General features: G+C 33.9%; 1 protein-coding gene across 2 annotated transcripts in view; it reads left to right on the forward strand.

The window, feature by feature from the left end:
• The first annotated feature begins 215 nt into the window (after window positions 1-215).
• ALDH1A1 (aldehyde dehydrogenase 1 family member A1) overlaps window positions 216-27716 on the forward strand; it is a 43690-nt gene continuing 16189 nt past the window's right edge. Inside the window, exons 1-6 of one of the 2 annotated variants that reach the window (XM_085529713.1) lie at window positions 216-310; window positions 13029-13099; window positions 13397-13515; window positions 21558-21662; window positions 24026-24166; window positions 27451-27580. In XM_085529713.1, the coding sequence (XP_085385839.1) occupies window positions 13426-13515; window positions 21558-21662; window positions 24026-24166; window positions 27451-27580 (466 nt within the window). In that variant the 5' untranslated portion in view covers window positions 216-310; window positions 13029-13099; window positions 13397-13425. Of the gene's footprint in view, window positions 311-13028; window positions 13100-13357; window positions 13516-21557; window positions 21663-24025; window positions 24167-27450; window positions 27581-27716 lie in introns of those variants that run through there. The other variant, XM_015849148.3, reaches the window with a different exon arrangement.

The following is a 27716-nucleotide window of genomic DNA, read 5'->3' on the forward strand; positions in this document are numbered from 1 at the left end:
ATTACTTTTAAAATTCAATCATGCAGAAATTATAATAATAATAATCTGAAATTATTAGGGCAAAATGGAGTAAGGTTATTCCTGTAATGGAATGCTCCCTCTGAAATAACCATTCCTTTTTTGTAATCTGAACGTCCCTTTATGCAAACACTCCCTTTTTAATCCACTGCATGTCATTACATAGAGTCTCTGCTTCAGCAAGTGCTCCCTATCAGATAAAGCACTTTCTGCTGTGAATATTCATACCGAACTTTCTGTACTGGCTATAGGCACAAACCTATCTGACAAAATGTCTGTGCATAATTCTCAGGTTAGTATCTTATTTTGATTGTTAGCATATTACTTAAGCCTGAATTTGAGTAAATAAATTACAGTTGTTTGTTTGTTTGTTTGTTTCTAAATTACGTAAGCATTAGTCATTATTTTACAACTAGTAAAGAAAGTTTAGAGACCTTTGATCGAAGCAAGCAAAGAAGAAACTTTTCTTATTTTGTGGTCAGATCTGGGGAAAAATAGAAAAGAACTCTGAGAACTTTTATTTGGAGTTTTTTGTGATGTTATGACATTCTCACATGTTTGGAATTTTACAGCTGTTTCCAAAACAAATTGCTTTGGCTCATTCTAAGATACATTCTTTGTGGTCTTTTTGTAAACTAAGGAGTGAAATGTCATGCAAAAAATACACAGCCCTAAGAATGTGCTTTCAGTGGGTATTATTTGACTGTACCTACACTTCAATTCAAGGAGGATTTATGGAATGAAAATCACACAGATGATAGAATGGTTTTGAAATGTTTTATCAAAACATCATTATTTTTAAGTTCAGTGTTGCAGCTTCCAAATAGGTAGTGTGGTGAGGTAGCTCTCTATCCTCTATTTTCATAAACAAGCGTTAAAAAGTTAATAGATTTGTTGTTCCCTTAATGTAAACACATTACTTTTACAGCTGTACTTACATTAAAGACAGAGAGATTGTACTATTGCACAGTGTAATAAAATGTTCTTATGATGTTATTTTATGCACCATCACAAGGAGGAGAAATGGGAAAACAAATCTTAAGCCTAATATAGTCATAATAACTCATTCACTTCATCTTTCAGAGCTTCTTGCATTGCTTATGCTTCCATATAGATAAATTTACTTGGATACTAGGTGATGTTCTGATAGTCCTGCTTCACTTAATATAAACTTGCATTAAATTCTTAGATAGATTTGCTCTCACTTTCCTCTTCACTCTGTGAATTACCGCACTTGAATTTTATCTAATTACCTCTCAGAGAACAGATATTCTGCAATTTTTCTAAGAATGATCTTGAGTAGCAAATTTCTTTGCTTTTTCTTTTCTTTTCTTTTCTTTTCTTTTTCTTTTCCTCTTCTTTTTCTTTTTCTTTTTCTTTTTCTTTTTCCTTTTCTTTTTCTTTTTCTTTTTCTTTTTCTTTTTCTTTTTCTTTTTCTTTTTCTTTTTCTTTTTCTTTTTCTTTTTCTTTTTCTTTTTCTTTTTCTTTTTCCTTTTCTTTTTCTCTTTCTTTTCCTTTTCCTTTTTCTTTTCCTTTTTCTTTTTCTTTCCTTTCAGAAATATGGAAGTATTCTGTTTCACTATTTGTTAAGTATTCTTGGCAAAGAATGCTTTACAAAGAAATGAATGGGCAAAGAGGCTTCTGAGAACTTGAAATGCTAGTGAGATATTAGGTGTTGCACAGCTAACAAACAAAAATTATACCTTTTTTTCTACTTTTTTCTTTTGATTATCAGTACTTCTTTATTAGTGGACTGAAGTACAAAATAGCTGGTAGTGATGCAAGAATGAAAAAGGGAAGAAAATTGTCAGAAATGAACTACAAAGTGTAAAGGTGCACAACCAACTCCGGCCCAATTGTTTACTTACAGTGGTACATAGAATGACTTGCGAGAAAAGAGTAAATTGGAAGGTACTTCAGTAAAAGGCATATTCTGTCATCGTTATTGCATTTGAATCATGGTCAAAGGGTCTTGATAAATAAACCATGGCTATTAACAGTTTAGAAGAAAATGGAAGAACACTGATTGCTACAATTGGTGCCTCAGCTCCCAGCCAACTGATCAGTTTTACACCATTCACAAAGGTACTGACACATGCTAAAAGAGAAGGTGAATTATCTGTGTGTTCTCACTGCTTTTGCTGAAAGGATTTGACCATCCTTAAACTATAAAAAGAAAATATCAGAGTAAATGAAACCAAAGTACCCCACTAGTCTTTTCTAATGAATTTTGCTTATGTTTTCTTAGTTTACTTTAAAACCTTTATATATACAGTTCTTTTGTATTTTAATGAATATCTCAATTCACAGTAGCTGAGCCTTTACCTTATCAAACTATCTGTTTCAGTGTTCTATGTTTTAGCTTGCATGTAGTTTGATAATCTTTCATTTTTCATCTTTTACTCCCATGACTGTCTGTCTAATTTTTAACTTCTTGTTTGGTAAATTTTTTATACTTCAATATAATGAACTAATACAAAGGTCAAAGTGAAATCTCAAAGTAACAGAATTTTCTTGGGAATAATGAGAAAGTAGTCTTTTCATGCAAATGATATGCTGTGAAATTATGTTAGTTGTGAAATATTAGATTATGTCTCTGACAGACCAGAGAGCTTCCATATCCATGCAGTCTGGCAAATTAACAATGAAGGACGGCAATATTTTAATTTAAAGCCCAGTTTACATATATAGCTACAAGCAATTTCTTTTTTAAAGAAAAAAAAAAACAAAAAAACTATAAGGTCTAAATAGTAACTCAGTTTATGGTCCCTGTTTAAGACCTTTAACATTTAACATATTTCTGCCTCTTCAGAATCTGCTGAAGGCAAATTGCAGTTTATTGCTATTGTTATCAGAAACCCAGAATAAAACTTTGAGTTATCATCCACGTATCATGCATAATGCTTAGTATTAACACTCTCTTATGAAACAGTAAGTCAAAGTACATGTGTTTGAGACGCCTCAACAGCACGTTGAAAAGTGCCTTGAAGTGCTAGAAACCTGTTGGTTGTACTTGGGTGCAAGAAACCTTAATGTTCTCAGCGTTCATAATCTTTTTACCCAAAGTGATAGCTATTAAGCTATAAAAAGGTGCAGTCAAACCACAACAGACTTCATTTTGTTTTAAAATTCTGTAAAGATAGTATGTTTCTCAGAGATTTGTTTGAGTTTGCTTTTTAGGACCCTTTGGCATCATCAAGCAGATGCTACACACAAATGATGTTAAAAAAAAAGAATTTATTTACAGCCATAATTATACAGATTTCTGGCATCCTGGATCCACAGATGATCCACACCAGCTTCAGAAAAATAGCCTAAACTAAATGAAGCCAAAAAGGATTAAATGCACACTGAGATTAAAAGGTATGGGTCACTGTTAAATCTGAATATGGAGAGAAGTGCAGAAAAAAAGAAGAAAAAAAAGGAGCTAAAAGGGCATATATATTTTTTCCTCCTAGTTTGCTGATAATCCACTTAACAATTTGAATATAACCAACAGCAGTATTTTTTTTTCTCATAGTTACAGCAAAATAAATATGTACCAGTATATTTTGTTGGACTACACTGTTCCTGGGTCACATTTTATCATTTTGTAGATAAAGGGTTGGTTTTCTGTTTTCTTTTCTTTTGCCTGTTATTTTCTCAATAGGAGCCTGAAGCATTTATTGAATCAATCAGAAAAAAAAAAAAAAAAAAAAAAAAGGATTTTTTTTTGCATCTTCAATAAGCTGCAAATACATTAAAATGTATTATTTATTATAATTTAATTGAACATGCATTTGCAAATCTGATGGCTAAAGTGCTTCTGTAACATTTTCTGTAACAAAGCAGGAAATTAGTTCCCAAGGAACATGTTGTCTGATTCTTGTCCAAGGTTGTTATCATCATTTTCATTTGTGAGTTGAAGGAATCTTGCATAAATTGCTGACATACTTCAAAATTGCTCCAAAATAAAATTCCTCCTTAAATGCAGACATTAATAATGGAATGGTTTTGTTGGATCACCTTGTTCAGTTGCCTGACCACTTTAAGATTAAAGACAAATTGAAGCACATTATTGAGAATATTGTCCAGATTATTCTTAAACACTGACAAGCATGGGGAATCAACCACTTCTCTAGAAAACCTATCCTGGTATTAGATTACCTTTGTGGTAAATAAACTATCCTAAAATCCAATCTGAACCTCCCCTGATACCAGTCTGTGCTACTCCCACTTGTCCTCTCCTCAGTGACATGGTGAAGACATCAGCACTTCTCTTCATGGTTTCCCTGTTCAGACAATTGTAAAGATCAGTGAGATTTCCTCTGTGCCTCCTTTTCTCCAGACTAGGCAACCCAAGCATCATCAGTGTCTCCTCATAGTGTATGCATGCCAGTCCTTTTAATGGATTTGTTGACTTCCTGTGGACACTTTCAAGTACCTCACAACCCTTTTTATTAAATATTTAATATTAACTAAACTGTATACAAGATTTAACATCGTTACTTGGAAGTGCAATGAGAAGATGTTCCACAGCATTAAGAGTGAGCAAAACTAATTACATCATCTTTCCAAAAATCATAGTCTTAATGATTTTAATTGTTAATTCTCACTAACTAGTGATGGTAATAAGTAGCATATGTACATTTGGACAGACTTCCTTAAAACAAATATATTAAAAATGGATCATAAACATGACAAACTAGGGGAAAAATGAGTATTAGAAATGCCAATATAATGCAGTTAACTCACTATACTTAAGCTTGAAATTAAGGTGTAAACTACAGGATAAGGGGTCAATCTTACTAATTATCTTAAAGGAAGAGAAGGCTGTAACAGGAAAGTAGAGACAACTATGAAGTAAGTGATGCAAAGGTTTTATTCTATAGTGGGATTTGGATTGTAAGTCCCCCAGAGCATATATATGCAGAGATATGCAATCTGGTTAAAGTCCAGTTTTCAGTAGAAACATTGCCCTCTGACAACATCCAGAGAAACCTCCCTGAACTCTGTAACCAAGGAGAGGTCTTGTTTCATGATAGTTGTTTGTTTGTAGAAGTTAAACAGTTGGGAAATAGAGGAGCTGGGAATCCTCCATTGGTGTTATGATTCAACAAAAATTGTTCAGTGTCACAGTTAATTCTTAAACACTGTATGACTGATTAATCACTATATCAAGTTAAATTTTATTTTTTATTAGTTGTATTCCTAATGCAAGTATGGCACTCTCCTGGCATTCATCATTCTCATTCAAACATCATAAACTTGAGTTCTGATCCCAAGATTTCCTACTGACATGGGTGGTTTTGAGACAGATCTGAAGGACTTTTCTGGGAATAGTCGCAGTAATCGTAATTTTGGTGTGGGCGAAATGTACATAAACAAGTACTGATTCAGTACTAGTTTAAAATCAATTTATTTGAAGCATCAGTAGACTTTCTTTTGATTTCATTTTCAAATAGGAATTTTCGTGTTACAACCTACCTGTTTACCATGACTTGTATGAAAAATATACACTAGCTTGTAAGTGAGAAGAATTTTCTCATTTCGAATATACAAACCCCAGAGCCTGTTAAATTGTACATGAACAGATTTGAAAGAGTAAATCTTTCAGAAACTCTGCAAATTATAGTCACACTGGTAATTATTATAAAACATTAGGAAAAATAAAAGTAATACATGGAAATAAGGGGGTATACATTTGAAAAATTATCTTTAACAAAATTTAAAAGTTTTATTAGATGCACCCATTCCATTTTCTTTTTTTAGCTGTACAATAGCTTTCTTAAGAAGCTCTTCAAAAGTAGAGAGTTATTTCCACATGTGAGACTTTCATAACTGAAGGACACATTCACTATACACAGGCTTATAAAGCATACAGAGCAATTATGCAAAACCAATTGAAGCTGTCTAAATCTTGGCCTCAAAACAAAGGTTCATGAAGAAAAAACTGAAAACTACTTGGCAGCAATTGTTGCTAACAATGCAGGTTAATAACTAGTGTTGGATTTGATTCTGATCTAACTGACTAGTTTTGCACTTGCATGAACACTATTGATTTGAATCAAATTCATTTTGTTCACTGATAAGTGCTTTTATCTGTGACCTATTGCATAAAATCTGCCTCACTATTCATAAACAATTACTTGAGGAAACTTTAAGTCATTTAATTATTTATTTCTTGCTTTCATCTGACCTGGATATTTGGAAAAAAAAAAAAAAAAAAAGAAAAAAAAAATCTGAAATGAAATAAAGTGTTTAATTTTCAACAGGAGTAACTTTGTCATTCTGACACCTGCAAAATGACTTCTATTTAGATTTCTTGAGTTTAGTTTGGAATAAAAATAACAGCATTACAAAAAATATTCCAAAACATACCTATTTCCCTTAATAATTTTCTTTATTTCTTTGATGTTGTTTTTATGGTTATATTGAACTTATTGTTTTATAACCAAATTGCCATTCATAAAAGATAAGACTATCTGTCCATAAAAGCAATGCACAGTGAGAAATATGTTATATAGTAACTAGGAACTATGAAGAGGTGTAAAGGGAAGAGAGGTGAGGATTCTGAGAATGTGTTTATACTGATGTACATGCTTCTAATAAAACATTTTGCACTGGATAAACCCAACTAAATTTTAAATAAATATTCCTGGGCTCCCAGTCAATCTTTCAAAGTGCAAAGGCTCTTCAACAGAGAGGATATGTTTATCTTCTCCTGAGGGCCTGCTCTTCAAGGAAGGATATAGTTAAGCTTTATTTGCTGTCCAAAAAAAAGTAATACAATTTTTCATAAATGATAGACTAGAATCCAGAGTATATAAAGAGTTGTTCTACAATTAGCTCACAAGCAAAATGCTGTACTGTACAGAAGTGATGTAAATTTGTTGAAGAATGTCCCATGTCATCAAGCTAATCAAAATACATCATCTTCATCCAGTAAAGCCTGAGAGATTAGGAAAAAAACAAACAAACAAACAAACAAAAGAAAACACCAAAAACTTGTTTTGTTTTCTTTTCCTAAATGTAGATTTTTACTGTTTTTCAACAGCAAGTTAGATGATTTGCACAGGGCAGCCTTGATCCCCATCTTCTCAGGATATCTGAAATACTGCACACTGCTTATGCTTTGTATGGATTTTTCCCTCCAAGTTTCAGTGTTGCTTTCTAGATACTCTTCTCTGTCATGGTCTCTTCCCATACTTTGTTGCCTGTTGCGAAGGTACTTCAGATGAAGCAATAAAATTTTCATTAAATTTGTTTCAAATCTCTTTCTGCATACAGTTCAGGAGAGAGTTCCTGGTTTGTTCATGGAAACAGTAGAAATGGTAATTCTCCAGTATTAGGCGGGGTTTTATTTGAATGAAGAAAAATATATATACATACATACATACATACATACATATATATATATATATACAACATCAAATATATCTATATACATGTGCTTTTGTGTAGGAGCAGAGCACACACTTAGTCTTTTTCATCTCTGCAGAAAGTGTCTTGGGCCAAAAGTGTCACTATGGATTTAACAGAAAACAGATCCAGCATCCTCCTGAGCAACCCATGCACATATATCAAGATACTATTCAGAATCTTTTGATAATGTGACGATGAAATGGGTAGCACTAGTTTTTCTACTTCTTGCTCTGCTTCTGTTCTTATTGTGCTGAACCAAAGCAAGTTAAACCTGGCTATTATTGGAGCAAAGGTGTTTACATGAATCAGACAAACAGCAGCTAGTATTAAGATATGTGCTCAGACTTGTCTGTAGAGTCATTATGGAGAAATATCTTCAGGGACTTTTCTTCATATGCTGTTATTGTCCATGTAGCAAAAGTGAAATATTTTTCTCTGAGTTCAAACTCAACTAAATACTTAGGTATCTGTTGGCTGCCCCACTACATGAGTTTATACCTCACAGGAGTGCTATTATGACTAAAGAGTAATTAATTGTACTCAGAAATACTTCTATTTAAATAAAAAGAATGTTTTTATTGTCAGAAACCTGTGGTAGTCCAAAATCAAAAGAATTTTCTCAGTAGTCTTGAATATCATCTCATTTTGACTTGGATACTTCATTTTCCATGATTAGAATTTTCAGATCTTCATATTGCCCATCCCTGGACTTCCAGTTCAAAGTGGGAAGATTGTGCAACATTCACATCAGTTCATTCTGATGTGGCTGTGTTTCCACGTCATGCTAAATGATGACCTCTGTTTCTGCTGTGAAGCCATTAATGGAATGTCGTCAGAAAGATTAACAGAGTGAAAAAAAGGAATTCTGATTGAAGATCCAGTCATTTTAAGAATCTCAGTGACTTCACCCTTCCTTAGTCTATTTTGGTGTTCTTGAAACTCACTTTCCACTCCTAAATTAATAGCAGTTTCTGTCAGTACCAGTAGTATCTTCACATGAATTCCTTAGCACAGTGTGTTGAGTTTGGAAGTGGTTAAACTACTGAGGATTTGTTGTCACAATCATTTTGTTTCAACAGAGATTTTTCAAGTGATTTTTTAAGACACGGTTTTATAAAAATTTACATTATAAAATGTAAATATTTTTAAGCACTAACAACTCTGGTTTCAGTCAGTACAAGTGTTACCATACCACAACAAAATTGTGAGGTACAGCATATGATTTTGTTCATTTCCTCTTCCACAGTAGTTTTGACAACAATCCTGTATCCCTACAAAAGATTACTCAGCATGTTTTAAATTTTAGTAACACTTTTTTTCTCAGCTTACTTAGACCATAATTAAACTTTTTAGAAGACATAATTTTGATGCAGCCAAAGGAATAACTTTGATAGATGAAACGATAAAGATACTCAATTTGGAACATTCCCAGAACAACAAATGACAAAATCTGAAAGTAGAAAACTTCTACTGACCGTTTAGCTTCAATGGAATCCTTTCACTGTTTTCATTAGAGGCTGGAAAGTAGTGTTGTCAGATCTACTGAGCTTTGTTTGTTTGGTTTTTTTTTCCTAGTCCAAGACAATTGTCAAATTTCTTTAATGATAAAGTTTAAGCATTTTGGAGGACAATGTGTTCCTCCATAGAAACTTAAAGGCCAAAATGTCTTACTGCTCTCATTGTAATCTCTGTTTTAACATAAAAACAAAGTCACCTGTCCCCTATTGCTTGGGAATGGAGACACTAAGACGGTTGGAATTGGGAAGACAGTTTGGCCATGATTCAAAAAAAGAAAAAAATGCACTTTCTTTCCCCCTCATAATAGTTTCTTAATGAAGATCATCTAAGAAGGCGAGAGATAGGGGTGAGACAGAAAAACCAGCATAATAGTTTCTGATCCTTTAAAGATCAAACTAATTTCTAGCCAACAGATACCTCTATTCTTGGAATAATATTCTATGCTATAATTAAAATGGAAACATACAAAGAAAAAAAAGAAAAACAAAACCTGAGGGGGGAGTTTCTCTAGCAAACATACAGTTTACAGATGGTAGCAGCCTGGCATAATCTAGTATACAAATAGTAAATACAATCATAAGCCTTAAGTCATCACTTCTTGTGAAGCTATTTCTTTAGAAATTGATATCTGGTGTCATTTGAGCTGGATGAGGGTATAGATGACAGTAATAAAAATTGGTAAGGTGACACAGAATCGATAGCACTCTTCTGGACTGTCATCTCAAGGAAGCTAGTATACTCCTGAGCTTTTCCAATTACGCTAGTACTGTGTTTACTAAATTCAGTCACATGTTACTTAGCTGCTTCTTGTCATACACTGGCTTCTCTGGTCAGATTGACAGCAAACCCAACTAAAATCTCCAGCTATTCTGTGGCATCTCACATAAAGAATACACCGGCACAGTGAATCTTAAGAGTACAGAGCAAATAGTTTGCCCACCAAAGTTGCAATGAGCCTAATCAAAAGAACAATGTTGGAGATATCTCACTGTATGACTGCATCTGATGAGAAAGGTAATTTATTTCTGTGGAACACTTTGTTTGGCTAGTTACTCATTTTTTAAAACTCCATGACTTTTGAAACACACGTACAAATGATTTACAGCTTCTTTCAGCTAAGCAGCATACATAACGACATGATGTAATCACTTAAGACTGAGCTAAAGTCCACGTCGCCCTAAGTCCTGCACTTTATTACCAGTGATATCATTCAGCAAAGTATCTCATAGCTTAATTACAACTTATATGATGAACCACTAACTTACCTTTGATCCTCTTTGTTCCTTTATTGAGTAGGGAAACTCAGTTTTTGATCAAGAGAAAAGTTATGCACTAAAATGTAGGACTCACTATCACATAGTAACATAATACACCATTTATTTCTCTAATATCTATAGTGGCAAAGATGTAAAGATGACAATAAGTAACAATCAAAACAGTGACTAAAAGAAAAGGAAAAAAAAACAACAAAAAAAAAACAACAGTTAAATAAAGTCTGATTTTTCCTTGTTAGAAGGAAAATAGCAATAAAACTAAGTAAATTTCCAAGTTTAGTATCTGAGTGTTGCTTAACCTATTTTTTTAAATAATAAAGCAGTCCACTAAAGATACAGTTCTTGAAATACACATTTTATTATCTTTATTTAGGTGAATTTTGTCAGAAAAATGATGCAGTATCCAGAGGAAAAAAAAAAAAAAGAGCATGTGAAGTAAGAAACTGCAATAAGCAAGACTGTGTAAAGTGAAGAAAAGGAAGTAATTACTATCTTAGTGGGAATCTTAGGTTGGAAGGGAATAGAATGGGGGAGAAGAGTCTGCCATTTACATATGTGGGAACTTGGAGTATTTAAAGGAATTAATGATATTAATGTTAATGCTTAGAGAAAATGTCATTCAGTAAATAAGACCAGATGAGAAGACAGGCAAAGAACTCAAGATAGCAAGTAATCTTTTTAAGAGATGAGAAGTTTTCAACAGCATACGAAGATTTAACAGAAAAGAAAGGACTCTCAGAATCTGTGGTAGTGAAGGTGATTCATGCAATCCAAGAGTAAAATAATGAAATGTAAAGGAAGAAAAACATGGTAAAGCTTGTGTCAAATAAGTGAGGGGTGTTGAAAACATATAGCAATTTTGACCGGTGTGTTTGGAACAATCTAAACTTTTCAGGCAGTGTAGTTTCTGTGAAATCTATTTAAGCAGATTTCAGGTGATAGAAAGATTTGGGAAGAGGATAAAAGCCATTGTTTCAAAGAATTTATGACAATTGTTTTGTAAACAGATTTAAAAAAATCAGGAATACAATGGTATCTAAATATAAAACTGTATTCAGGACATTCTTATTTGGGAGAAGAGGTGGTTTTGGCACAAAAGTGGGCTTTTGTTTCTGTTTAAGGTATTTACATCTGAACAGTTAGTATGGGAGTTAAATTGATAATGGAGAAAAGGTGACAGGGAGATTACTAGAGCAGATTACAAATAGTTATTTTTCATGAAAATTTTAAAAGGAAGGAAAGAGAAAGGAAAGAAAGGAAAGAAAGGAAGGAAAGGAAGGAAAGGAAGGAAGAAAGAAAGGAAGAAAAGAAAAGAAAAGAAAAGAAAAGAAAAGAAAAGAAAAGAAAAGAAAAGAAAAGAAAAGAAAAGAAAAGAAAAGAAAAGAAAAGAAAAGAAAAGAAAAGAAAAGAAAAGAAAAGAAAAGAAAAGAAAAGAAAAGAAAAGAAAAGAAAAGAAAAGAAAAGAAAAGAAAAGAAAAGAAAAGAAAAGAAAAGAAAAGAAAAGAAAAGAAAAGAAAAGAAAAGAAAAGAAAAGAAGGAAGGAAGGAAGGAAGGAAGGAAGGAAGGAAGGAAGGAAGGAAGGAAGGAAGGAAGGAAGGAAGGAAGGAAGGAAGGAAGGAAGGAAGGAAGGAAGGAAGGAAGGAAGGAAGGAAGGAAGGAAGGAAGGAAGGAAGGAAGGAAGGAAGGAAGGAAGGAAGGAAGGAAGGAAGGAAGGAAGGAAGGAAGGAAGGAAGGAAGGAAGGAAGGAAGGAAGGAAGGAAGGAAGGAAGGAAGGAAGGAAGGAAGGAAGGAAGGAAGGAAGGAAGGAAGGAAGGAAGGAAGGAAGGAAGGAAGGAAGGAAGGAAGGAAGGAAGGAAGGAAAGGAAGAAAGGGAAGAAAGGAAGAAAGGAAGGGAAGAAAGGGAAGAAAGGAAGAAAGAAAGAGGGAAGGAAAAGGAAGGAAGGAAATTAATGAAAGGGAAAGAAGGAAAAGGAAGGAGGAAAGAAAAGGTGAAAAAAGTGAAAAACATGAAAAACATGAAAAATTAAAAATAAAAATAAAAAGAGAAGAAGAAACTACAATGGGATGTTTTGAGTCTGCCAGCTGAGGTCAAAAATCTGAATGATGCATCCCAAACAAAGTAAACTAACTGATAATCTTAGCTATCATAGCAGTATAACAGAGAACTGGACTACCTTGATCACAAGAGAGAGTGGATGTCTTAGACCCCTCCAGGTCTAAGAGAAGACTTTCCTGAGATTCTCAAATATCTACAAATTGCTTGGACTCTTCTAACGGCCAGTTTCTTATGTCTTTGCACCAGAGATATGACTGTCATTGAATAATCAGAATGTAACACATATACCCTGGTAATTTCCACCCTTGGTAAGAATTTTCTGACTGTCAAATAATTATTTTAGAAAGACAGAAACTCAAATTTGATTTCCTGACAGGAATTACAATAAAAATTTTGTCCTTACAATTTATCCCACTACCTGGAAAAATAATATTTTGATTGGCTGTACCCAGAGAAGTGTGGGATTTTTTGTTCATTTTTCTGGATAATTTTTTTTCCAACTTTCACATTTTTTGAAAAGCACATTAAGGACAGTCTATCAAGATAATCATCCTTTACCTATGTGATAAACATAGGTAATTACAAGAATTATGAAAACATTAAGTACAAGAATTTACATTGGACATACTAAGGCACAAACTGGAGTGGCTTGTTTCCTGATGAACACTGTCATGGTCTGGCAGTTATTCTTATTAGCTGTCCTGTGAGAAGTGCTCAGTTTTTTTCCAGAGCTAATAAGTGTATGTTTATCTTCATAGCTGCTTTCCAGTAAGTGAAGAACCTCAATTAAAATCTGGGACCTGCCTTCTGAGAGAAAGTAATTTTACAGGTAAGAATAGAAGGCTTTAAAAATATTCTTCAGTATGAAACACAGAGTTCCTGGCTATGCAGATTGTTTCAGCAGAAATTATATATCAAGCTGAATGAAAAGATTGTGACTTTTGGTCTTAAAAATAAGTAGTGTCGTTTTCCCATTGCAAGGAATTCTTTCATCCAATCATATTCTTGTATGCAAATATACCGTAGCTGGTACAGATAAAAAAAAAAAGGTACAAATAAAGCTAAGGGCTCAGGCAGGACAAAAATCACTGTGCTTCCCTGATACCTCGTTTCACCTGTGTTTCAGGAACGTACTCAAACTCCTCACCTTACAGCATGAAGAAGCAAGGCTCACAAAGCAACCCTGCTCCGATTCTGCCAGCTCTGCCAGAACCACTCAAAGATCTGAAAATTAAGTACACTAAGGTTAGTAGTGTTTGTGTTTGTTAACTTTTCTTATGCATTCAACTAATGACTGCTCATTTCAAGTTATTTGTACCATGGAAGCAACTTGAACTCAGTACTTAAAATGCTTATCCTGTCCTGTTTTTGATATTGTACATATTTGTAATTAATGTTTAGATATCTTTTTACAATAAATATTTCAGGAAGTGTTAAAGAGTCAGAGACTCACTTCATAATTCATGTGAGGTGGGTGTTGTTTTCCTCCTAAAATCAAGATTTTGCAGTTACAAATTCCTAAAAGAAAATTATAAATTAACAAAGGAAAGGTTTCTGTTGCTACAGTATTTTTCAGAACAAGGAGAACAAGTTAAAGTGTTAGAATGTCACGTTCTATTACAGGCAGATATACATAATTATGACAAATACGTTTTTGTGGAAAAGGACATGTAAAAATGAAACTAAAGTTCACTCCGCTCACCTGTTTTTATTAGACGAAATCAACCAGTTGTTCACATTAAGCAAGCAACTATTGATAAAAGAGATCAAGTCTACCATACTTTTAATGAACATGTTTTTAGAAACATTTTTGTAGTGGCAGATTATTTGTGTATGCAGCTAGAAACACACCAGCAAAGAAGGTCTGAATCCAGATTTGTGTTCACAGCTAGAAGGATCCTTTGGTTGTTTTTTGTCATAGTACACAAATATCTGCAAGAACTTTGCAGACATCATTCACAGAAATAGATAGAAACTCTGCCCACTGAAATGTTCAGGTGGAGCAATTGATCAGAAAGGACTTCTCTTAGAAGACTTCTCTCGTGTGGTGTATTTTTTCTCATTACCACTGCAATATAAATACTTATTTCCTTTCCTAGAAATGCTACTTATTTTCTAACACAAGGATGTTTTGCAGTTATATAGATTAGTCCTTTTGAATTCTATTTTATCTTGTTTTTTCACGGAAAACCTGCCCAGATTTCAATTCATATCTTTCTTGAATAAATCATGCAGGACCTTACTTTGTAAATATTTAACAGCCTAGGAAAGCTATGTAGCTAGCTTTGCCATGTGATAGCTCTTCCTGTCTCAAAGGGGGAAAAAAAAAAAAGAAGAAAAAAAAAAAAGAAGAAAAAAAAAAAGATTAATTTAGGAATATATCAGTACATACATAGAGAATGTACACATATTTCTATCAATGAGCAAAACCTTATTCTAGTAACACAAAAAGAAGTTAATGAGATAGTATGCTTAAGGTTTCTGCAGTATCTAATTAAGGACAGTGGCATGTAGCAAATTCATGTGGTGTTTTTTGTTTGTTGTTTTTGTTGTTTGGTGGTTTTTTGTTTTTTGTGTGTGTGGTTTTTTTTTCCCCCAGAGTACAGATTCTATTTCCTTAAACACAATATGCAATATATCTCTGCAGAAATTAAATACACTTGTTTGCAAAACTATGTGCATACAAGTGATGAAGTCAAGCACATACTTTTTTTTTTTTGTGATGCATTCCACCTCTCTCCAAATATCACAAAATACTGAAAACCATAAGAGTGAACTGAGGGGCAGGGAAATGGCATAATGTAAATTTATCTTATATCCATCTGTCCTCCTAGAATTTAATGCAACCTTTGTACTCTTTCCTTCTTTCCCATCCTCTCCTATCCATCCTTTCCTATGCAAATTAGCACATGGAGTGTGAGATTGCTGTGACTATGTACCTTGAAGGAGTCAGAATGAGAGAAGCACTACTGTGGTATTTAACTTTCTGCCTGACATACTGTGGACATCAGAAGATTCCTCTCTTCAAAAAACTCCCACTTCTCTTTATCAACAATGACAGTGTAAAAACTGTCATTGCACAAGCTTTTGGAGGAAAGTCTACAGAAGTTATTCCAAGGGCTTTGCTCTATACTTAATACACACTATTTTGTTTTCTACAAGAAAGATCAGTTTAGGATTTTTATACAGATTATTTAACTAGAAAGCATTTCCAGGGGTGTGGTCAAAGACTGGAATAGGCTGCCTTCAGAGGTGGGTGATAACTTTTGTTCAAGATGCAGGGAACAATGCCCTCAAGAATTTGTTTATTCTATTCTATTCTATGTATATATATGTTGGCATTTCAGATTGTACTGTTCACTTTAGCAGTAAAATGTGCTAAATGAGTGTTGGTTACAAATGTACTAGTAAATATTTTACTTAGTTATCACTGGGGTTTAGACACTGATTGAAAAAAAATAAATAAATAAAGATTTCTGCCATGATTTTTTCAAATATTTCCAATTTACAAGCCTTATGACATTCCTTTAATCAGAGAAGCTCAAATTAGTTGATTGTTACAATGTTGAATTACAAAAGTGTAAGAAAACTGCATCAGATTATTTTGCTAAATGGTGTGTGAAATGGTGTGAAAGAGTAAACCACCCTGATTGAGGAAAATCATAGCTATGTATCCTTTATGGTATAATTACTACTTTCACAAAGTCAAGGAATAAAAATGCAAAAATTGATATAGAATACCTGGGGAGAGGCCACTGGCAAGAAAGCAACTATAGAAATCTTCTTTGTTTAAACTTCAATGAGTTAGTAAATACAAAGGCACTAACTGATGCATCCAAAAGTTTAAATAAACAATGAACAGAATAGGTATCTTCTCTGATCATTACAGCAGCAAGATAAAGTTGCTTTATACATGCATTTTTTTAACACAAAATTCTAATGAGAAAAAGATCTTATATTAAATGTTTTTGGGCCACAGATCTCTGCCAAACTTGGATGTGAATGTAAGACTTAGTGCCAACTTACTGCCATTCATCTAACTGGCACTCATATTCTACAAGAGTATGTGTGAGCAGGGGAAATTTTTTCAGCACTATATTTCACCTCACCTGAATGATGCTGAATTCCATCCTCCAGCAAGCAGCAGGAGCCTAGCCACAGCTCTTCACTATTGCTGGCCACCCAAAAAGCTAGTAGGGTCATTTAATGGTTTACTGTCTGCACTAGAGAGGTAGCAAGTGGTCAGCTGAACAGTTTTCAAAACTGAGTGATTGCTTTCAGCACAGTATAACATGTAACTGTGCTCATTTGAAGAGCATTGTCAAGAAAAGTTTTATCAGAGGAGGAGCTGTAGGCTGTCTGGGAGCTTGTGTTGTGGGAAGAAGTTGCTGTTTTTCGTGTATCTGTGTAACTTTGGAAGAGTTTATAGTGGCTGAAGAGAAGACAGCTTAGACATTTCACTGACCCTCATGTCAGTTTGGGTTTGTCCCCATTTTAGAAAATATGGAAACTTTTCCTGACTTCGTCTCTGTAGTGCAGAGTGTAGTTTATAAGTAATAGTGAATTACATAAAAATTATTTCCTAAAGAAGAGAGTAAGTTTATAGGCAGATCCTGAATTCTGTGTGGGGTACTTTTAGCAAGAAAATTGTAGCATTTTTCTTCCCTAATGTGCACTTTTAATTCACTGTTGCAGAAAGAAGCACAGATACTGTACAATAAAGAGTCCATTAAAAGGTCTTTCTCATTCCAGGGAAGATGCATAAGAAGTTATATTTCATAAGGTACTGGCATCTGGCATAGAGATTTTTCAACAGACCCGTTTCAGCTCTTAACAGCTATTTCAACTGAGCCATTGTATGGTCAGTCCATTTAAGACAAAGATGTCCTGACTCAGGTTCAGTCTTCATGAAGTACAGACACTAGTATGGCACTTCCTTTCTAACAGTTATGTTATAAGATGAACTCACAGTCATTTCAAAATACTCAAGGATGGAAATAAAATTTAAAAATAAATAAATAAATAAAAATGCAAGGATGACAAAAAACAAACAAACAAACAAAAGATAACAGACAAAGAACAGGTCCTCTCTCCCAGTTCTCTGCTCAGATCACTTGAATGGTCAAATCAACTGTATAAACCAAAACAGAAAAACTGAAGCCTTCTGTGTAACTTCTGCTCTTACTATTAGAGCAGCTTCTGAATCTCTGAACTGAAATCACTCCTTTCAGTGAATCAAGATTTTATTGCACTCTGACATTGGGAAATAAAGCCAATCAAAGGCTTTTGGCTACTGTTGCCTTAGTTTAAATGAAAAGGTGTGTTACAGTGTGTATGTGTATTTCCAGGTCCAGTGCAACATGTGGAAGTCATCAGTTCTTCAGGTTGTTGAAATAAAAGCTCTTTTCCCTCCTAAAAATACCAATTAAATAGCAAAGTGACAGCAACTATATCTCTAAAACATCAATCTTCACAAAATAGTTTTCCAGACAACTCTCTTTACATTGCATGCACAGTAAAATAAAATAATTAGGTCTTTTATGTTTTCATCAGGAAAAAAAAAAAAAAAAAAAAAAAAAGCTGCTGAAGGAGTTCTACCTGAGAGACAAAAGAGTGTGACCTATTGCAAGATGATCCCAATTTTGATTTTGCAGGGATTCATTTTTTGTAAGATGGGGGAGCTGACAGAGACTACTTTTGGACTGTACGAGTGTTCTCTGCTTTTACAGAGCCTCACCTTGTTTGTGGTGGTTGGTTTCTGCTGAAGTTTTTGGTTGGTTGGGTGTTTTCTGAGAATATGGAAATCTCTGCATGCATGTTTCAACACAGTTGCTTGCAATGTATATAACATAGCATACATGGAAATTTTGACGTTTTCCTCCTCTGTTCTGTCTGTCATATCTTCATAAGACTGCTGTCTACTTTGAAAAAGACATCTAAATAGCTTGATTTGTACAATTCTGATAGTGTTGTGTATATATTTAAAGTAATGAAGTTATGTTTGAAATGGTAATGGTATTAGGTACATTAATAAGAAAAATATTCTGGAGTAATATTATGGATGATACTAGTTGATGCAATAAATACAATTTTTAAACAAATACTTTCAGAACTTCCAAAAATGGTATGTTTTACTATTATTCCTTTCACAGACAGATATGAATTTGGCATGCTGTAACATCATAGCAGTGTTATGTTAATATTTACCTTTGTCTCTTTTCTTGGTAATGTAACTAAAGATGGCTTGTTCATATTAACTACTTAACTGCTGTCTTTGCCCTTTCATAATATCCAGCATCTTGCGTGGAAACTCCTATTGTCAGCTCCATCACTTCCATCGTTCAAAACTTTCTGGAACCTGCATTTTAATTTCCCTGACAGCTTCTGTTATATCAGTTTGGTGTTCTGCCCTGATGGCTAGAGGCAGTGATGAGACCGCATAGAAGATGCCATCATATATAATCAAAGAGAAAAAGGATATAGTAATAGGAATATAGTAATAGGAATATAGTAATAGGAAATTGTTACCTTATATGTTTAAAGATAATATTTTTATCAGTCATAAAAGTATTAGCATCCTACTCACAAATTAAGAATCACCCAGAGAAAAAAATGCAAGTAATGTCAATAGTATGCAAAAAATACATTTCTTGAAATCTGTCATGTATTGATAGCATATGTGTTTCTAAGATTTATATCAGTGCTGTGAGACAAAACACATTTATCCTGCAGTTATAGCACCTTACCTCTGTCCTGCCTTGCATTAACCATCATTTGCTTTGATTTGGCTACCCCAAATTATGTCCTGGTTTTATATTTAAATGTAGAAACTCCTGACGCTGTGAGAAGCAGTAGTGGGTGCTTCACACTGATTGAAAGAAAATGGAAATCACATATTTTCCACTAGTTCATTGGACAGTTGATTTTAAACTCAGGTCTTCAAGCTTCTGCCTGCATGGTTATAATCAGTGAATAGATGCAGAGCAACGTGTTTCTGTCAGCCAGGATCCTCAAAACTGACAGAGGTTGAACAAAAAATACCCAGTATAATCACAACCTGCAGCATTTTTAATGATGAGCGTGTGCAAAATCTCTTTTCTTTATTTGTACTACCACCTAAAACCATGTTAGGTCACGAGAATCAAGTCTTATGGCAACACAGCATTGAGTGTATTTCTCATATTCCCTTTTCCCCTTTCCCTTCCCCTTTCCCGGGCTGTGGGCTCATGGGTCTCTCTGCCTCATTAGTCACAGAACAGGTCCAAAGTGGCCCGTAAACCGTTTGCACCTTCTCTCTCCCCACTTCTCTTTCTTGGGCCTGTGGGCCTGCTGTCTACCTGTCACAAACACAGACTGATCTAGAGGTAACTCCATGACACACTGTGCAGCAACATATTTTTCTCTTTTCATACTGTGTGGTGTATCAGGCCTTTCCAGAGATGTTTCCTTTCTCTTCAAAGACTAACTTACAGAATCAGAAAGTAAAAGATAACTCCTTTTGACAATTTCACCTGTGTAGATTCAAAGATGTCTAGCTCTGGTGCTGCACAAGCCTGGCCTATAAATCAGACTCATGTTCTATTTTGCGTATAGAAATGGAGGTAACTCCATATCCAAGGATAACTCACATTCCTTCCATGGGTCTTCATTCAGCTGTCTAATAAATTTCCACAACTCCATAGTGTTATATAAGTTCTCAAAAACTGCATATTAGTGCACATTTTTAGTAGATCATTTTATTCTCTGCCATTCAGCAATTACTGAGTGAACCCACAACAAAAAGCAGTGGGTACAAACTGGAACAAGGCTCTGTGTAAATATCATATATTCATTGCATGAACTTTGGATATTAATTTCACTCAGTATTTATAAAAGCTTAATCTTTGAGTAGGGACACAGTTACTGTAAATTATTAAATGAGCTTTGGATATCATTTTCACTGCTGTTGAGTAATCAGTTGTAATTAACTTTCATGTAGGCCAGCTGTTACACAATTTTCAGTCTTACATGATTCCTAGCTGATAATTGTGTATTTTGTTCTTTTATGAAATAGATGAAATAGAGAGATATCAAATAAAAAAGACAGAATAACATAGGAAGAATGAGGGAAAGTTATTTTATTGTTATTAGTCACATTCAAAACCCTGTCAGGATAAAAATATCTAAACAAGCAAAGCTTGTTGATTTGTTTTTCCTGGTGGAAAAATGAAGAGAGGTGGTGTCTGCTGAGAGACATCTGTGTAGAGGCATTATAGTGCTTTTTAAAGTTGGAATGAAGGTTGAAGAATACCAAGCTGGACAAGTAGGATTAATTTTCTGTAATTGCCCTCATAGTTCAAACAAAAATAGACATATTGGTGACAATAATCAGAGTAACTGGAGCATTAGCATTTTATGTCTATTACCTGAAGAGAAGAAGAACTGGAACTAACATCAGGATAACAAAAGACTAGGAGGCTGAAACCTTTAAACTGGAGATTTCAGAATATTGATAGAAATTGCTGAATTAAAAAATAAATGGCACTAAGTAACTAGGATCATTTTAAACAGAAGATAGTCATACTGATTGTAAAGCAATGACAACTAAATCTTTTACCAAAGGACCTTCTCACTAAAGCCTGAAGTTGTACAAGGTAGTTTCTCTATTTAAAAGTAGGAATTGCAACACGTACTGAAAACCAAAACCAGAAAGGACTGAATGGCTTTCAGGGAGGAGAGACAGATGTTCACAACCTTATATTCACAACCATCAGTTGTAATCCTGTCAAATCAGCATGGTCACCTGCACTGTCAGCAACATTTGCTAAGTGTTTATTGTGATTGTAACGGAATGCAGCGTTATGGTCACAAGATCAGAGCTCTTCTTCCAGTATGTACAACTAAGTGTTTTTACAAGAGAGTGTCACTATGAAATGTACTGGCTGCTAAAAGAAAGAACAGTCTAGGTTTCTCCTATGGCTGTTAGCAGTAAACTTATGGTGAATACAATTATTCATTACAATTATAGTTAATTCCTCTTGATTTTTGTCTTATACATTTGTTTAATGAAATAAATGCAGTGTTTCTGCAGAATATTGAGATAATTGCATTTCTACATTCAAGTCTTGATTAGAAACACATTCAGTGAAGAACAAATCCACAAAGCTGTAGAGTTTTTGGTTGGAAAAGACCGTAAAGAGGTCAAGTCCAGCTATAATTCATCAGAGAGCTCTGCATATACTCTTAAATATAGAGAAGAGTCAATAATATAAATGTTATTAATCGTACTACACTTTCTTCATTTTCAGATATTTATAAACAATGAATGGCATGATTCAGTCAGCGGTAAAAAATTTGAAGTCTTTAACCCTGCAAATGAAGAGAAAATCTGCGAGGTTGAAGAAGGTGACAAGGTAGGATTTACTTTCATGCTTTTATTCTTAGCTAATTTATGTCAGAAGTAGGAAGATGAATATCCATCTCTGTCGATGTAAAATAGTACCTCAAAGATTTATCCTGTATACCTTCTGCTTCAGCCCAAGTATTTAATGATATGAAAAAAGATCTATTAAATGTTTTTTATTAACTTTCTTGTTAACAACAACACTAATTCTTTTTACTCTCTTTGATCAGTGGTATCTAATAACTTTAGTGTTATTCTGTTGTTCTTTCTCCAGCTCTTCCTTATATAATGGTGTAATCTGTTTATTACATATTTATTGAAAGCCTTTCTTTAGAGATACCATAAAGTGGAAAAATATTGATATTTTTCCATGCAGACTCTGAAAAATTATTCATTGCTAACAGCATTTTCAATTGAGATTTTGACTTCTTGGTAGTATCATCTTGAAAAATATGTGTTGGTTTTGTTTTTTTTTTTGTTAAGAACACAAAGGAAAACAGTCCTAAAATAGACCCTAAAGATTAAGGCACTTGAGATGCTTTGTTCTTGTTTTTCTTCTCCGTGATACATGCATATGGTACTCTGGGTCACTGGGATTTTTTATAGATCATTTTGTCCTCAAGTGAAAAATTCTGTAAGCATGCCATTAACCTCCAGATTATATACTGCAAGCGCTACACATTCTTGTGATGTTAGATTCTACTCTTGCTGTTCTCTAATTCAGTGTTTGAAAATCAAATTGCATAGCAAATGAAGTTGGCTTAATATTTGAACATCCTTAATTTACAATACTCATGATCTGGAACAGTTTACTTAACATTCATAATTTTTGTAGCTTTCATTCTTTACAATCAATCCCACAACTCATTAAATAGAGAGATATTGTTCGACACACACATATACTTTCTCTCCAATAATTTTGCTAACTAATGGGTAATGACAACTGCTGTTAACTAACTCACCAAGTAAAATGTACAAATGTAGTGAACTGCACAGTTATTATGAACATAGTACTCTAGAGCCTAAGCTTTTAGATAATTAGGAGTTTGTAAGAATTGTATTTGTGTGTACACAAAAGGATTGACAAAATGTTTTATGAAAGTGGTGTTTAAGGAAAAAAAATAGGAAACTACAAAATATACATTTAGATGGCAACTCTTCTTCTGTTAGTTTGTTGACTCTTTCACTAATCTTAAAGGTCCCTAGTACTAGTAAAACAGCTAGAGTGGTCAGTAGGATGAAAGGTGTACATACCTCTACAAAAATTCTAAAAACAAAACAAAAATCAATACTAAACTTTTTTTAATCTTGCAGATTTTGGCTACCTGATGTAGATGATGAGTCATTACTACTCTACAGTAATGACTGTTTGTAAAATCCTTCCCATCACATTCCCAAATTTCTTTCCAAATTTCTCATCATATCATATTCCCAGATTTCTTTCCAGCAAGTTCTGTGGGTCTCCTGTCCAGTAGGCCTGCAGTAGTCTTTCAATAACAGATGATATTTTGGTTCTATGTTTTCCCCTTCTAAGGAGAATTAGTTATCTGGTTTAGAAATTGGTTTAAGTTTCAAATGTCCAAAAAGGTCCAAATGTATTTTTCTTGGAAAAAGTTTTACAAGATTCATAAATTATGGAAATCTTTCAAGTAATGAAAGCTATTTCTCAAGATATTTCTTTTTAATTCTTTTATATATGTTTGTATTCTGGAACACATTTTCACACAAAAGTTTCACTAAATTTGTGGTAAATTATCTCACAGCAGTGAAAGACAAATGGTAAATAATACATTATCTTATAAAAAACATTAATGAGTAGACACATTAGCTTGTGTAATGCTTAGACACTGCCTAGACACAAATGCATTTGTGCATTCCTCTATAGTAAATTTGTGTTCATCTTACACAAGATTTTAAGGAACAGATTTTTCTAAGCTGGTATTCACCACATCCCCAATATTTTTAGATAGTGTAGAGTATCTAAAATTTTAACTTACATATTTTGGCATCTCTTTTTTTTTTTATATATATATAGGTGTGTCTGTGTGTGTAAAAGATTAAATTTCATTACTATAGCAATCTGCATATGAATCCCTCTTCAGAGATATTGAAAGACAGAATGTTTAGAGATTGAGTTTCTTCATATATATATTTTTTTAAATTATTTATTTATTTTTAATTTAGAAGTTTTTAAAATGCATCTGTTTCTCATCAAACTTCACATTGCTGAAACAATAATAGAAGTGTTTAAAGGGAAATTAATTAAAATTAATGTACTTACTAACTGTAATAAGATCAGGATGCAAAGCACCTTGCATGTTTAGAAACTAACGTGGATAACAGATTTTAAAAGTTTTTATGTTTTCTTTACAGGCAGATATAGACAAGGCTGTTAAAGCAGCTAGAAAAGCTTTTGAGCTCGGATCACCCTGGCGTACCATGGATGCTTCAGAACGAGGAAGGCTCTTGAATAAACTAGCTGATTTAGTTGAACGAGATCGACTGACTTTGGCTGTGAGTATAATATGTGAACAAAAAGGTGAAAAAAAGCCAGTGTATGAAATTTTAAAGGAAGATATGAAAAAAGTAACAAACCAAACCTTTGGGAAGTCAGGCTGTTCCAGTAACTGTTTTTACTCTGTTCTAAATGGACCATATAAAAATTCAGGTCTACTTACACCCCAAACCCACAGAGTTCTTTGTTATTTAATTAGCTTTAAGGTAATGCTTAAGCTGCCTACAGTCCATGCAGTTTCAGTAGCTGATTCTTAAGGAATTAACACAGAACCCATACTCAGTACTTGTCTAAAACAAAGCCTGAATCAAGGCCTAACCTCAAAGCCAGGCTCATAGTTTATATGTAGGGCAGGTTAGAACTTGAAGAAATTTTGAATTTCACGGGTATATATTTTGTTATTACTAACTCCAGTTTGCAGCTAGCAATCAGTGAAAAACCTTTGCTAGAACCAAAGACAACAATATGTTATCTGACATTAGGAAGAACAGGGGTGATGGGTGTCCTGTCTTTAGTAACTTCTGTTTGTTGACCATGTTTCTGCTCATCTACAGACACTAAGCATTATCACTGTCTATTAGCTGTGTACTAATTCAAGAAAGAATTTTTAAAATAGAGGTGTTATTTGGTTAGTGTGGTATCCTACAGTTGTTTTGTGTAGGATGTTGCTTGCTTGATGTTACCATCAAGATGCTCTCTCCAAGTTTAAGCACAATCTGGGATAAAAGACTAAGCACATTAAGTGTTTATATTGTCCTGAAGATGAACACTGCTTTGGTACCTGCAGTGTCAAAGAGGGTAAAAGAGTATCAGGAACATCCAGTCCTTGGGATCTTCACTCAGACTGATCTAATCACAGTTTTAAGTATTTGATCATTAACTACAAACCACAACAAGTTAATAAAATTCAAACCTCCGAAATATAAAAAACCTGCAAAGAAGTATCTATTAGCCATTCTAGCATCATTATTGTTCCTTTTTTAGGAAGACACCTGCATGCATCCCAAACACATTTTTAAAAGAGAAATGAAAAATTTGAAAAAGCTGTGGCTATTTCCTTAAACTCTAATGATTACTACTCTCAGATTTACACTTCTCTTCAGCAACACTCTTTCTCTAAATTAATCTTGTCATCTTGATATGGAGTGATAACCTTGAGAAAACGGGTAGCTAGAATTTGTGTCCTTGATAGTGCAAAATCTTTTGGAGCTGAAAGAGAGTAAATTTTAAGAGAGCTACAATTTTTAGTAGGAATGGTATGGCCCCTTGTCAGTTAAATACCAGATAAAGTGGCATTTACTTCTTTGTTATATAGCCTAAGGCATTACACATGCAAAGAGAATAGAGAAATAATATTTTTTCCACAGGAAAGCCAGAGCATAGTTTTTGTTCCCACTTGCCATTTGTGTAGTATGAAAGCATACCTTTTCTCCCTCCCAAGCTTCTATTTTACTGACATTGTTTTTATTTTCCACATATTTCTCACATTAATGACTACTTTTCCCTTTTAGATAAGATGCACTTGAGTAAAGTGCTTTCCAGACTATCAAAATGAAGAGGTTTTCTCCACTCAAGTTTTCTCCACTCAGGTTATCCTAATAACAGAGACAGTAGTAAAGGACCGAAAAAACTCTGGACCAATTAAATAACAAATTTAGAAAAGAAAATATTTCTAAGATATGATTAGTTCTTGAAACTACTGTTTGAATATTTTATCCTGAACATGCTAATAAGATTCTTCAAAAAGCTGAAGGTTCCCTCTGTCTTTGTACTAGGAAACTTGATTAAAAAATATATATATCAGCGTCAGCATGTTGACATTAATTAAGGACTTCACGTGGTCTTTAACAAAATGTCAAAAAATTTAGGGCTATTAAAATTACATTAGTCCAAGCCATACCCCCTTGATTTGATATCAGACATATTTAGTGTTTGTGTCCCTAAGTGATCATCAAATCATAAAATTAATCAACTGAATAATGGAAGCTTAATGACTATTATTTTAAAGGTTTAAAAAGTGCGTTTTCCTAGCATGGAGAGCTGTGGAATGGACAGTTGGCTGGTCTCCAAATAAGACCAGTTTTTTTCACACAATCATTAGCTAGAAACAAACAAAAATAGTGCCTTCTCTCTTTTTTGTGTTGAACTATTCTCCCTTGAGTTCCTAGTAGCTCAAACCTTTCCTCTGCACATGAAGAGACTCACCTTTTGTCTGGGGCTTGTATTCCATGCTATAAGTGTAATTTTTCATAAACAAGGCTTGCTCTGAAAGTAATGCCTCCTATTTTATTATATCCCACAACATCAGAGGTGAGTGTTGGCATGGACATAGAGATTAACCTTCCACCAGTATTCTGGCAATTTTGCTGCCATGCAACAGATGGAGGCAGAGGGGCAGTCTGGCAGATTGACATCTGACATGAAAGTGCATGTGAAGCAAAGGTGTGGAAATAAATCTCTCCACATAGCAAAAAAATTGCATCTGATGAGTTGACATTTGCTAAACATTTATGGAGACCAAACTGTTGATGTGAGTACAACGAGGCTGAACAAGGTGCATTTTAACAGTGGTGACAGTGACAGTGGGTCACCTTTACCGGTGGCATGCAGGCTGTTTTTCATTTCTAGTGGAAATGCACAGCTGATGGTGGCAACTATACTGGCAAACAGTGAATCATAGCTCACAATCTGCTCCATTGAAGCGTTGCTGGGCTCTTCATATCTGTTGAATTTTCCATAGAAATAAACAGGAGGTAAACTAGATAAGTTGCCATTCATGCATCTATTAAGCATGAACATGCCCCTTAGTAATTAAAAATCAGAGGATCCTAAGTTAATGTGACATTGCCAGGAAAGTACCATCTATCTTGGTTGTCAATATTCATAGGCTGAGAGGTGCTGGTCACTCACGTTGTTTGCATTAGTTAACCCACAGACTCCAGACTGTAAATTTTTCCATCTACACTTGTAGAAAATTTAATATAAGCCATAATGTTTTATCTGATTTCAGATGAGAAAAATGTTATGCTTTTTCATAACATGTAAGTGTTTCAAATGTAAAATGATCCTAATAACTGAATAGATCACTAAGAATAAATTATCATTAAATTTCCTTGTTTGTAGATTAAAACTTGGGTTTTTCTCCTAGATGGAAATTAATCTTCTACATACTAGTTCATGCAGAAAACCTCTGAACTAACAAACATGTGCTAAATGACAAAGTACATATATAGGAAAGCTTATCAATATTTGACATAAACTTTGTAATTGTTCTTGTCTACAGACAATGGAAGCTATTGATGGAGGTAAACTCTTTTCTACTGCCTACCTAATGGATTTAGGTGCCTGTATTAAAACAATACGCTACTGTGCAGGCTGGGCTGATAAAATTCATGGTCGAACTGTTCCAATGGGTGAGTAGCTTTGAGACAACAAAAGAACATAGCATACATAAGCAGTGTAACCTGCAAAAAAGAAAACTATATTTTTCTAGAAGTTGTGCAGTACCAAAATATATATATATATATTATTAATGGAATATATTTTAGT

The sequence above is a fragment of the Coturnix japonica genome, chromosome Z, assembly GCF_054131305.1.
Source record: "Coturnix japonica strain WE chromosome Z, WE-NBRP24, whole genome shotgun sequence".
NCBI lineage: Eukaryota > Metazoa > Chordata > Aves > Galliformes > Phasianidae > Coturnix > Coturnix japonica.